The 13564-nt window shown below is 40.0% G+C and overlaps 1 protein-coding gene and 1 pseudogene across 1 annotated transcript in view; both read left to right on the top strand.

Annotated features, from left to right (window-relative positions):
• Positions 1 to 263: 263 nt before the first annotated feature.
• LOC147342413 (NADH dehydrogenase [ubiquinone] flavoprotein 2, mitochondrial pseudogene) lies at positions 264 to 1254 on the top strand (annotated as a pseudogene).
• Positions 1255 to 2285: 1031 nt separating this feature from the next.
• Positions 2286 to 13564, top strand: part of TSG101 (tumor susceptibility 101) — a 41720-nt gene continuing 30441 nt past the window's right edge. The window contains exons 1-4 of the mRNA XM_086385142.1: positions 2286 to 2458; positions 7306 to 7390; positions 9578 to 9643; positions 13120 to 13283. Of these exons, the coding sequence (XP_086241268.1) occupies positions 2417 to 2458; positions 7306 to 7390; positions 9578 to 9643; positions 13120 to 13283 (357 nt within the window). The 5' untranslated portion in view covers positions 2286 to 2416. The remainder of the gene's footprint in view (positions 2459 to 7305; positions 7391 to 9577; positions 9644 to 13119; positions 13284 to 13564) is intronic.

The raw sequence follows: 13564 nt of genomic DNA, 5'->3' as shown, positions 1-13564 counted from the left end.
CAAAGAAAGATACCTGTTAGAATAGAATATTTTATGTGTGTGTGTTGGCAACAATATGGAATGATGCTTCCACGTATCTTTACTTAGGCCTTCTTTGTTTATGTGACCTTCATTTAGATGCCAATTTAGAAGAGAATTAATACTACAGCCTGTTTCTCAGTAGCACAATGCTAAAATTATCCAAATAATAATACTCCACACCCCCTCAAACCCAAGTGCCCTGAATGGCATTGTTCTTACAAAACCGGTAATGAGGTGCAATAATGACTAATATAAATGACCATGAGGAACTTTTATGGGTAGTAGAAATTCAGTCAAGAGTACCTATTCTTGGGCGTGCATGCTATGCGTGCCGACCGCTCGGGACCGTGCCTGGTGAGGCCCGAAGGCCCGCAGTTTGGCCAGCCATATTCCTCTCCGCGGCGCCCACTGGGGAAGACATATAAGAAATTTGCGTAAGACAGCTGTTCAGAATGGAGCTGGAGGAGGCTTATTTGTGCACAGAGATACTCCTGAGAATAACCCAGAAACTCCATTTGATTCCACACCAGAAAACTGTAAGAGGATAGAGGCCGTTGTGAGAAACTACTCAGAAGGGCATAAGGCAGCAGCTGTGCTTCCAGTTCTGGATTTAGCCCAGAGACAGAATGGATGGCTGCCCACCTCTGCTATGCACAAGGTTGAAGAAATTTTACAAGTACCTCCAATGAGAGTGTATGAAGTATCAACTTTTAATACAATGTATAATCGAAAGCCAGTTGTATCACATTCAACTCTGCACTACTAGGTCTTGCCTGCTCCGAAACTCCGAAAGCATACTGGAGGCCATTCAGAAAAAATCTCGGAATAAATTTGGAGACAACACCTGACAAACTTTTCACTCTTATGGAAGTGGAGTGTTTAGGGGCCTGTGTAAATGCACCAATGGTTCATATAAATGACAACTACTATGAGGATCTGACACCTAAGGATATTGTAGAAATTATTGATGAACTCAAGGCTGGCAAAATCCCAAAACCTGGGCCAAGGAGTGGACGCTTCTCCTGTGAGCCAGCTGGAGGTCTTACCTTTTTAACTGAGCCACCAAAAGGACCTGGGTTTGGTGTGCAAGCAGGCCTTTAATTTATATTCAGCTGTAAATACGTCGGTGGAGAAATAAAATATGAATCTCCTATTAAACTTTTTATATTACTTGTTCATTTCCATCTGTGTACACCTTGCTTGTAACCTAGCAACTTACAGCTGTTAAGTATCATGTCAGAATTCCAGAGCACCATTTTCAACTGCCTGTTCACTTTCATCAATGTTAGGGTACTGTGAAATAAAAATTCTCTCAAAAAAAAAAAGAGTACCTACTCTTGCACTGTACAAGACCATGAGGACCTAAAGCTGAGCCTGATTTCAAAGACGTGCATTTTTATAGTGGACAGGCTGGTAGACACACCAAGTCTAAGGAAGAAATTACCCTGTATTATCATCCATGTCGGGCACAGTGGAGTTCTGACCTGTGAATGGTGAATGGTCTCTTGTAAAGAAATTACTGCCTGGCTTCCTGTGAAATGAGAGCTCTGCACTTTGCCCTTGTGAATGTAATATGAAGCTTAAAAATGAAAAACAACCTGACAACCAGAGACACCCTGGGCATCGCCTAATGCAAGCCTTTCCTCTGAGTTGGAAAAAACAAGCCCCGAGCAAGCCGTGCTGCTGCTGCGTCGCTTCAGTCGTGTCCGACTCGGTGAGACCACATAGACAGCAGCCCACCAGGCTCCCCCCGTCCCTGGGATTCTCCAGGCAAGAACACTGGAGTGGGTTGCCATTTCCTTCTCCAATGCATGAAAGAGAAAAGTGAAAGTGAAGTCGCTCAGTCGTGTCCGACTCTAGCGACCCCATGGACTGCAGCCTACCAGGCTCCTCCATCCATGGGATTTTCCAGGCAAAAGTACTGGAGTGGGGTGCCATTGCCTTCTCCGAGCAAGCCGTGCACTTGCCTGCAATTGTCAGAAGGGTGAGTCAGTGGCAGAACAGTTTTCTGACTCCAGTCCAGTCTTCCCACTTGACGCATCAGTCATTAAAGCTCACTGGAAAGGTATTCCTACTTTTTACCCTCCCTGCACCTGCTCTTTTAGTGTGAGGGCAACTGTGAAAGAGCTCCCGATCTTATTATCCCGGCTCAGCAATTCCACGCTAGGAACGGGTTTCTCTGGACCTGACCTAGGCCGTCAACCCCTACCCACGGCCGACCCCGGAAGTGACGTAAGGGAAGCGGAAGCGCTGGCGTGGAGGCCGACTTCCTGTTGCTAGAGGCCGGGGGGGTGGGGGGCTGGCTGGTCCGTGTGCGGTTGTGTGGGGCGGCCTGGGGCGGCCCCGGAGCGGCTGACCCTCTGCCTGCAGGGAACGGAGTCGCGAGGCGGCCGCCATGGCGGGGTCGGAGAGCCAGCTCAAGAAAATGGTGTCCAAGGTGAGGCTGCGCCGCGCTCTCCTCGGCGCACACCCACCACTCCCCCCAGCGCCAGCAGGGCCTGCCCGACCAGCCCACCGAGCCCCCCAGGCGGGCCCGAAGCCCTGGGCTTCCTCCGGCCGCCTCTGCTGCCGCCCGCGCCTGATGCCTGTCGCCCGGGGCCGGAGTCCCGGGGCCGGAGCCGGCGGGGGGCGGCGACGGTCAACAATGGAGCGGAGCCGAGGCCGCCTGCCACCTGCCGCCCGCCCTCCTCTTTTCGGGGAGAGAGTTTGGAGCAGTCTGTGGGGCAGCATAGTTTTCTTCAACACAAGGAGGGGGTTGTACTTAAAACTCGGTCTTGGGCACCCCCTCCCCTCTTGTCCCAGTGCTGGCTCTTCATTCGTATTCGCCCTTCCCTCCCGGCTTCCTGAGGTGGTGTCCTTTTCAGTTTGTATTCTTCACGCAGCTCAATAGCCCACCCCGCGGGAAATCGTAACTGTTGATTGAATTGGCTCAATTATAAATAGAAACGTCCTGAGAAGCTCATTACTTCGGGTGAAATAGAATTCCATTACCATTCCAGAGTCTTTGATTGACTCAGAGTGACTCCCTTTTAATTGTATGCTGCTTATAAAGCCAGTTTATTTACTTTGAAATTTTTAATCTAAACAGTTCAAGACCGGTGTGGGTTTGTTTTTTGGTTTTTCTCCTTTTCTAAAAAAGTTGTATTTTTTAGTTGTATTTAAAGCCGTGAATTATTTTAACAACTGCTAAAAATATGGCATCTGATACCAGAGTGAATTTGGTGCTTTTTGGTTTGTTTGTTGCTTTGTGGTTTTTTTTTTTTCAGTTTATCAAAGCTAATTAATGGGAATAAGATGTATGTGAAATGGTTGAGAGTTGAATATTCTCCAGTTAAACAGGTTTAGCTTTAGATACTTTTGTCAAAATAAGAATGGTAGAAAGTGGAGTAGTTTAAAACAATTTTCAGTATTATTAAAACACATTATTATGTGTAAATTTATTTCTTTGAAAAATATACTTTTTTACCCAGTAAAATCATCCCTATAGTCTTTGATTGAAGAGCAAATAATCTCTAAGGAGAAATTAATGATCTTTGAAATAAAGCGAGCTACTCTTTGATTTTTCAAATCATATCTTCTAGGCTTCTGATTTTCTTTCTTTTTTCTAATTAAAATATAGTTGATTTTCTTTTGATAGAGTAAACTTATCTTTAATTGCAGAGAAAGTTTTAGGGAGCCTTAGAAAACTGTGGCCTGGATCTGTGATGTAGCATTTAATTTCTTGAAGTACATTATTTTATATACTGTGTAACTGAAGGGTGTCTGTTCCATACCATTTAAAAAAACCCTTTAATTGATTACATTGTCCTTAAAGTTTATTCCTTCATGTATGTATATCAAACTATCTATATATAAGGACAAGAATATTCAAATACTGGTTTGGAATTGTAGAAACCATAATTAAGTTTCCTAAACTTTCTATTGAGGAACCTGCCTTTGAAGACAGAGGCAAGATTTCTTTAAAAGATATTTTATACCTACACCTGCTATCTCCTCCCTCCATCCTCTATATCCTAAGAGCAAAAAAGGACATAGTTTGGTGGAAACCAGCTCAATACTGTAAAGCAATTATCCTTCAATTAAAAATAAATTTTTTTTATAAAAGACATAGAGCAGAGGTGGGAGAGAACATTTGTCTTTCATCTGGTTCTTGACCCAATACCTGAAAAATTGAGTCTCTTCCAAGTGGTGATGTCACTTCTGATTACTGGCATCTTTTCTGTCCAGCTTGTTAATAGATAGATACGTAGATATGTAGGAATAGTAAGTAAGATAATAGAACCTGTTTGTGGAGTTTTTTCCTTCTGGTGGAGGATTAGCTTCAGTTATCCTTTCAGTTGGATGTGGCCCAATGAAGGAATTGGCAGCCAGGACCTGGGACACATTGCTAGGGTGATGGTCCTTTACTCTTAATCTGACTGTGGGACTTCCATCACCCATCGTATTACTTTGGGCTACCTGCTTTGACATATATTTTTTGAAGTATAATTGACATACAACATTATATTATCTTTTTATATATTACTACAGTTACTTTTTTCCTTAGAGTAACTTTTAGCTTCCAACTTAAATATAGCTTTTAGTTTAACATCCTTTTCTGTCATCATCTTTGTAGTTAAGAGAGGGTATATATATACTGTTGGTCCATCTTGCTTTACACAAATTATTCAGATTTTTCATACAGACAACTGTCTGTATTCTTTCATGCTGTATGTAATAGCATTCCTATCAGTGGAGTCACTGCCAACGAGTTAGGAGAGAGCTGATACATTAGCAATTGTAATGGACTTCACACTGTTTTATTAGATTCTAGGGATACAGTAATGAACAGATAGAAAACTCTATACCTGTGGAATTTAAATTCTCATGGAATAAACAACTCAGTAAGTTCATTAAATAGCATGTTGGAGGATGGTAAGTGCTTTGGAGAAAAGTAAAGCAAGAAAGGGTGATAGAGTTCTCAAATGTGAGGATAGGATAGGTTGCCGTTTTATAGAATAGTAAAGGAAGGCCTTCCTGAAGTCTGTTTGATCAGAAACCCTGAAAGCGGTGAGGAAGCAAACTGGAACAGTCTGGAGTAACAACATTCCAGGAAGAAGGAAGAACAAGCTCAAGGGCCCTCTTGTCATGCATGATAGAGAAACAGCAAAGGGACCTAAAGGGGCTGGACTGGAGTGAGGAAAGGGAAACAGTGCTGCTAAAGAAAGGAGTGGTAGATTTTGGAGGGTCCTGCAGGCCACTGTCAGCATTTGGGCATGTCCTTGCAGTGTGGTGGGGCTGTATTAACAGCATAGCTCAAGCTGCTGTACTGAGGCTAGACCGTAGAGGGTTCAGTAGGGATAGCCACCTCTAAAAAGGCTGTTGTATAATAATAACCTACGTGTGGCTATGAAGGTAGTGTGAAGTGATCAGATGCTGGAGATTTTTGAAGGTAGAACTAACAGGATTTTCTGACAGACTCGCTGTGGGTGTGTAGGAAACCAAGGCATCCAGGATAATGTTGAAGTGTTTGTGCTGAGCATCTAGAAGGATATGGTTATGGAAGAATGTAAGAGAGGTAGAGGGAGAAGGCTATGGCACCCCACTCCAGCACTCTTGCCTGGAAAATCCCATGGACGGAGGAGCCTGGTAGGCTGCAGTCCATGGGGTTGCTAAGAGTCAGACACGACTGAGTGACTTTACTTTCACTTTTCACTTGCATGCGTTGGAGAAGGAAATGGCAACCCACTCCAGTGTTTTTGCCTGGAGAATCCCAGGGACGGGGAGCCTGGTGGGCTGCTGTCTGTGGGGTCGCACAGAGTCGGACACAACTGAAGCAACTTAGCGGTAGCAGCAAGAGGTATAGAATTGGGGGGAAGACGAAGGGTTCAATTTGATCATGTTATGTTTGACTTTCATTAGATATCTAAGTGGAGATATCAAATTGGATATACATGTCTGGAGTTCAGGAAAGTGGAATTTTTAAATTTGGAAGTTATCAGTGTATAAATGGTATTTTAAGCCGTGCATGGAGGTCAACACCTGAGTAAGGTTAGACAAAGAAGATCAAGGACTGAGCCCTGGGGCTCAATGAAATTAAGATCAAAGCTTAGGAGAAGAGAAAGAACCAGCAAAAACACTTGAGAAGGGGCAGACACAGAGAAGAGGAAAAAGAATGTCTTGTTTCTCCTTTTATTTTTGTTTAAAATGTCCAAGAGTCCGTCCTTTTCTGAGAGTTATTTCATCACTACAATATCATTTCTTCTTTCTTTGAAATATTTAACGCTGATTGTTTTTGAAGTTTTCTTCTGTTCCTTTCATTATTGTTATTCTTAAAAGTGAAAGTCGCTCAGTCCTGTCTGACTTTTTGCGACCCCATGGACTATACATTCCATGGAATTCTCCAGGCCAGGATACTGGATTGGGTAGCCTTTCCGTTCTCCAGGATGTTCCCAAGCCAGGGATAGAACCCAGGTCTCCCGCATTGCAGGGGGATTCTTTACCAGCTAAGCCACAAGGGAAGGCCAGTAATACTGGAGTGGGTAGCCTATTCCTTCTCCAGTGGATCTTCCCGACCCAGGAATCAAACCGGGGTCTCCTGCATTGCAGGCGGATACTTTACCAACTGAGCTGTCAGGGAACACCCATTTTTATTTTTAGTTCCTTCTTTTATGTTTGTTTAGGTCTGTGACATGCTTTTTGGAGACTTTCTTTTTGGAATAGCTGACTCTTCCTTTTTAAGAAGAGAAGCACTAAAAGCTGATTGAAAGCTTTGTGCGCGTGAGTGGAGCTTGTCAACTGAAGCTTCAGGGTGTTGTGAACGTATGGAGATTCCCATTTCCTGGTTTCCTAGGCTGCTCAGAGCTGTAAGCAAGGTTCGTAGGTTTCCTGGACTTGAGTGGCACAAGGCAGGGGTATGAGAATACAATACAGCACATGATACATTGAGAAAGAGTCGGTATTGACAGTAAATGCTGGGACGGGGAAAGACTGGTATGGGCTAAAGGGAAGTCTGGAACAGAATTCATTGATAGGGAAAGAGATGTCAGCTAGGTCTTTGAAGATTTGATTTGGTGGAAAGCATATTTTAAGTTGGAAAAAGAGCTAAAATGAAGGTAAAGGTTTGAAGAGGTGACAGAGAAAGCTACTGGGTTCTTCAGTCTTTATTTAATTGTTATTGATTAGTCAGAACCATTATACTTTAAAGAAAAGTGCTATTAAGAAAATAGTTTTTAAAAAATTGAACTAGCAGTATAATTTGTGTGTTGGTTTTAAACTAAATACATTTTAAATTTTCCTTTTCAGTACAAATACAGAGACCTAACTGTACGTGAAACTGTTAACGTTATTAGTTTATACAAAGATCTCAAACCTGTATTGGATTCATATGGTAAGTTTATATATAAAAATATTAAGTTGTTGTTTTCTCTTTTTGTTAATAATTGTAGGTTTTCCATTTTCCTTTTAAGTCTGTTGGTTCTTTTCATTGTAGGACTGAGCCTTTACCTAAAAATGTGTTGGGGGGATAGGAAATTACAAGATCTAATAATACCATCTTATATTTGTTTAGTTATTTTAAGTTTTAAAATACTACTCTAACAAAAATGGTGCAAATTTAGACCTAGAAGTGATGTTATAGATAATATAGTCCATCATTTCCAGAAATATTATCCATAGTTGTGAAGAATGTTGCTTTGGGGGGTGGGGAGATGGAGGGGATTCTGTAGTTAAGTTTGAATACTTACAGGTTAAACAAAATTAAATGGGTTTCTTTGGAGCAAGATTTCTCAGAACCTTTAATATGTTTATGTATTTTGTCTTACCAAGAGGGGAGAGAAGATAATACATTGTTCAGTATATTCTAGAGTTAATTAGTGAACCGTTTTTTCTCTCTAGAGCATCTCTTTGTATTCTTAGGAACACATTTTGTAGAATTCTAGACTATTCTTTTCATTTTATAGATGAAGAAAACACGTAAAAACTGTTGTCCTTAATTCTGGTGTAGGTGACGGTTTGTGTCCACTCTCTATTGAGATAAAATGAAGTTGTGATTTAAGTAAGAAATGACAATATTTAGAGGTGTTTTTTAATAGTCTTTTTGGCCCCACCGGTCCTAACATACTCTCTCCAATCCCGTCTCCTTGTGGACAAGGTACCAGGGCCCAGGGAAACCATGCTGCCTTGTGCCTGTAGAGAGGCCCCTGGCAGGGAGTGCAAGGAGCTGAAATTTGTAGCTGAGACTTGCTCTAAACTGTACTCACCCCAAGGGCTTTGTAAAAAGGATCCTGGTAGAGAGGTGGGAGGCAGCAGAGAGGGAATCGGCCCTGAATTTCCTGAGCAGTCATGAACCGGAAGTCCTCTCTCACACGAGGGCCCAGCTCTCCCTCCTGTCCACGTGCTGCACTGTGGTGTTTAGAGCTGCAAAAACTCATCTTTCCAAAGTTAGAGTTACTTTTAAAATGGCTTCTCTGGGGGAATAAAGTGACTAAGGCTAGAAAGTTATGGTAAGTGTGTAGTTTTTATTGAATACTGAAAGAATAAGTGATCAAAATTGACAAAGACTGCAGCCTCATTGAACAGATCTTATATAGCTTTGTGTGACTGGACCAAGTCTAAACCATTATCATCAACATGCTTTTAGAGTAAATATAATCCTAGAATTTAATGAAGTAGTCTTTTTAAAACACAAAATCAGAGTTAATTACCTCATAGGGTATAAGTGTCAATAGTAGATAAAAGAACTGAGGTCAACAGTATAGTTCTGTGTTCTTGCACTGTACAATTATAGCCCTTTCCCATGTAGTACAGGGTTAATTCCAAATTGTTGCAAATAATAGCTGTCCATGGAATACAGATTATGTACCCTAGTTATTCAATCAATTATAGATAGGAAAACTTGTGTGATGTGAGAAATACTTGTATTAAAAGATGTCCATATTTGTGAAAATCTTTTTTCCTTTTTATTACTGTGGGATACTACATTGGGATTGAAAATGACAGTGAGTGGGAGTGAACATCTGAGAAATCTAAAATTTAATGCTATTAGGTTAATATTTGTGGAAGTGAAAGCATTAGTCGCTCAGTCGTGTCCCACTCTGCAGCCCTATGGACTGTAGTCCACCAGGCTCCTCTGTCCATGGAAGTCTCCAGGCAAGAATAATGAAATGGGTAGCCATTCCCTTTTCCAGGCGATCTTCCTGACCCAGGAATCAAACCCAGGTCTCCTGCATTGCAGGTGGATTCTTTATCATCTGAGCTACCAAGGCAGCAATTAATAGTGATTTTTAAGTAATCTTATAATCATGTTGGTTGAAGACCCAGAGCTCTTATTTATTGATACTATAGCATTCACATATATTTTCCCAAGTAATTCATAGTATCTTTACTCTTTCAAAAGCTGATTCCACTAAGTGAATCAACAAAAGATTATTTGTTATTGGACAAAATGTTTGAACATTAGCAGGTTTGTCCCTTTCAAGAGTAGTAATGCATTGTAGCCATTGTTTCTGAAAGAATAACTTACGTAAGAGTATCTGTCAAAATGCTTATTGATTAACTCAGTATTCTCACCTTTCAGTTTTTAATGATGGCAGTTCCAGGGAACTAATGAACCTTACTGGAACAATTCCTGTGCCTTATAGAGGTAAGTGTCTTATGTGATTTATGTTTCTAGCATAGATGCATTTTAATTCATACTTAGTTGCCAAAGAATTGTAAGTAAATTAAGCTTGCTTTCTCATGACTTTCATGATAATATAGACTTTCACTTCTAATTGAAGTTCATTTGCCAGCAGCACCTAATATTTTCGGCTTCCTTACAAAGCTTCCTTCCACCACCACCTTCCTTACAAAGATATATCAAGTATGTGCCTAGGAGCACTGGAGAGTTTTGTTTCAGAGAATCTTAGAACTAGAAAGGGATCTTGGCTGCCTCCTAGTTCAGCCTCCCACCCTATTCAAACTTACCTGACAATGGGAAGCTGTGTAATGTAGTGACTAAGATAGAGGCTTAACAGTCAGGGCAGAGTAGGGTTTTAGTTCTTGCTTTGTAATCAGTTAGCTTTGTGGTGAATCTTAGTCACTTCAGTTGTATCTGACTCTGCGACCCCATGGACCATGGCCCTCCAGGGTCCTCTGGGATTCTCCAGGCAAGAATACTAGAGTGGGTCGCCATTTCCTTCTCCAGTGATAAAGTATGAAGTGAGTGAAGTCGCTCAGTCGTGTCCGACTCTTTGCAACCCCATGGACGGTAGCCAACAGGCTCCTCCATCCATGGGATTCTCCAGGCAAGAGTACTGGAGTGGGTTGCCATTGCCTTCTCCAAGCTTTGTGGTAGTGGTCATCTATAATCTATAGCATTTGTATAATGGTCCTAACTCAAAGAATAATTAATTTGTAATAATATATATTGTAAAGGACTTAGCTCAGAGACTGGTATATAATAAAGAGGTACCAAAATTAGCTATTATCTATGGTTGTAATGTTAATGAAGGATAATTACATCTCTTAGCCAGTCAGCCACCCTTTGCTAAAATACTTAAAGCGATAATGGAGCATTCAGCTTCATAAGCAGCTGTTCTGTTTTTGTTGGTTGTTTCTTGTGACTAGTTAAGGCCTGTAACCTACCCACTGATCTTATATAGTACCTGCTATGCGTAGGGGTTAGGGATATAAACGTGAACAAAAGATGTACTGTCTCTGGAAGAACATACACAAATAGAGGAAATGGGGAATAAATAGATATTTATACTATTCTATACCTGCTATAGAATAATAAAATATATGCTGTGAGATTATAGAGGAGAACAGGAACATACAGGAAGGTCATCCAAGAAATGATGTTCAAACTTAATATTAGGGATGAGTCAACCATTCAGAGGGAAAAAACACTTGGGCATCAGCATTTCATAGAGCAAGTATGAGTAAAATGCAGGATAGCTGACTTTGCCTTTACCCCAGGAAGTAAGCTCTGGTGAGGAAATAGGTATGAGTGAGAGTAGGAGGCAGAAAACTCGTATAGACATAATTAAAAGCATTATTTTTTCTTCCAGTTTTATTGAGATATAATTGATAATAGCATTGATAAGTTTAAGGTATACAGTGAAATGATTTGATTTCATACATCAAAAAATGATTACCACAGTAAGTTTAGTAAACATCCATCATGTCTTACAGATACAATTAGAGAAATAGAAAAAAAATATTTTCCTCTTGTGATGTGTACTCTCAACTTTCATATATAACATAAAGCAGTGTTCATGGCATTTATCATGTGGTACATTACTTTCTTAGTACTTATTTTATAATCTGGAAGTTTGTACCTTTTGATACCTTCCTATAATTCACCCTTCCCCCCAGCCCTCACCTCTGATAACCACAAATCTGATCTCTTTTTCTATGTTTGCTTATTTGTGCGTGTATGAAGGATAATTCACCTATAACACTATGTTAGTTTTTGTTACACAACACAGTGATTTGATATTTTTGTGCATTTCAAAGTGATCATTGTGATAAATCTCGTTACCATCTGTCACCATACAAATCATTACATAATTATTGACTTTCCCCTCACTAATACATTTTCATACCCATGATTCATTTATTCTGCAGCTGGAAGTTTGTACCTCTTGATCTCCTTCACTTATTTCTCCCTCCCCACTTTTCCCCCGTCTGGCAACTGCCTTTTTGTTCTTTGGATCTATGAATCTGTTTCTGTTTAGTTTTGTTTGTTCATTTGTTTTGTTTTTTCAATTCCACTTGTAAGTGAGGCCATACTTTATTTGTCTTTCTCTGTTTGACTTATTTCAGTTAACATAATACCCTCTGGGTCCATCCATGTTGTCACAAGTGGCAAGATTTCGTTCTTTTTTATGGCTCAGTATTACTTCATTGTGTATCTGTATACCACATCTTTATCCATTCATCTATTAGTAGGTACTTAGGGTGCTTCCATATCTTGGCTATTGTAACTAATGTTGCAGCTTTCCAAATTAGTATTTTAATTTTCTTCAGATAAATACTCAGAAGTAGAATTGCCGAATCGTATTTTGTTCTGTTTTTCTGTTTTTCCTTTTTGAGGAATCTCCATACTGTTTTCCATGGTGGCTGCACCAGTTTGTATTCCCACCAACAGTGCACAGGGGTTCCCTTTTTTATGTGCATTTTATCTAAACTAAACCTCTGTTCCCTCACCATTTTTTTATATGGCATAGTTCTTAAGCCTGAGTAATTCTGGAGAAAGCATCATTTTCACAAAGCAAAGAATTCTAGGTGGTGGAAATAAAGTTATGTTTCATGTATTAAGATGTACCCTTGTGGGGGTTGGGGGGGTCATTGTAGAAGTACTTTTGAATAAAAAAATAAACCCACAGTCCTATCACTGATTTTTTTCAAGTGAAATGTATATATATATACTTTTACGAAGTACCACTGTTTCTAAGAAGGGGACATATATCTGAATTGTTAGGTGATTCAGATGATTGCTTGGGACATTGGGCTTTGAGCTTGGTAAGAAAAGTCTTTGATTTATGTTCAGTATATTAACTCTATTGGATCCTTTGAAACACTGTTCATTTTGACTATATGTAGGCAGATTTCTCAACTGAGAGAGATTCTATTTCATAAAGCAAAGAGAAGGAGATGACATCATTGATTTTGAAACTACCTCTGAAAAGCCATTCATTGGTCAGGCTTTTACCAATAGTTACCATCTGTTTGACATTTGGGTTAGGTTTTACACAGTCTGACTTTTGGCATGGGAGTTTCAAGTCCAGTGTATATCCCTTTCTGGTAGAACGCCATTGTCTCTGGTCTTTCCAGGAAATTTTAGTAACTGAAGTGACAGAAGTCAAATAATAAAGAATGCCTTGAACCAAAAGATAATTTGTGAATAATATGTTTACAGCTGTAAGCTCACACTGGTAGAGTAGTGATCAGTTAACTCCTTAATCCAGCTCTTGTATTTTACAAACTGAAGATTTGAGAAATTGATCTTAAACAGACTTTGAAGCATAAACTATTTGTTGTGATTTTTTTCTTTTAAAGTGTTGCTTAGTTGTAGCTCTCTCTTGCTTACCTACTAAACCATTAGAGTAACTGAAGTTTCTCTTTCTCTTTCAGGTAATACATACAATATTCCAATCTGCCTGTGGCTGCTGGACACATATCCGTATAATCCCCCTATCTGTTTCGTTAAGCCTACTAGCTCAATGACTATTAAAACAGGAAAGCATGTGGATGCTAATGGGAAGATATATCTTCCTTATCTACATGAATGGAAGCACGTAAGTATTAATGGTGTTCTGTGAATTTGTTGTATATTTTGTTCACTAGCATCTACTTTATGTTAACATTCAAGGAGGATAAATTCATTTAAGATCACTAATCACTGAGCTTGAAAAAGGCTCTTTGAAAGAAACATGTCTTGTATTTTTATAGAGCTTGGTAGTTACAGAATACGTGTAGTCACTATTTTGTTTGCTTGAGTTGAACCTTTAAGAATAGATAGAATTCACATATGGGGAATACATTTTAAAAAGTAGTATTCTTTGGCATGTATTTGTGA

The sequence above is a fragment of the Bos grunniens genome, chromosome 29, assembly GCF_055505025.1.
Source record: "Bos grunniens cultivar Pamir isolate PY7600 chromosome 29, Bosgru_T2T1.0, whole genome shotgun sequence".
NCBI lineage: Eukaryota > Metazoa > Chordata > Mammalia > Artiodactyla > Bovidae > Bos > Bos grunniens.
The sequence above is the reverse complement of the archived record's forward strand: the minus strand, read 5'-3'. Positions and strand labels throughout refer to the sequence as shown.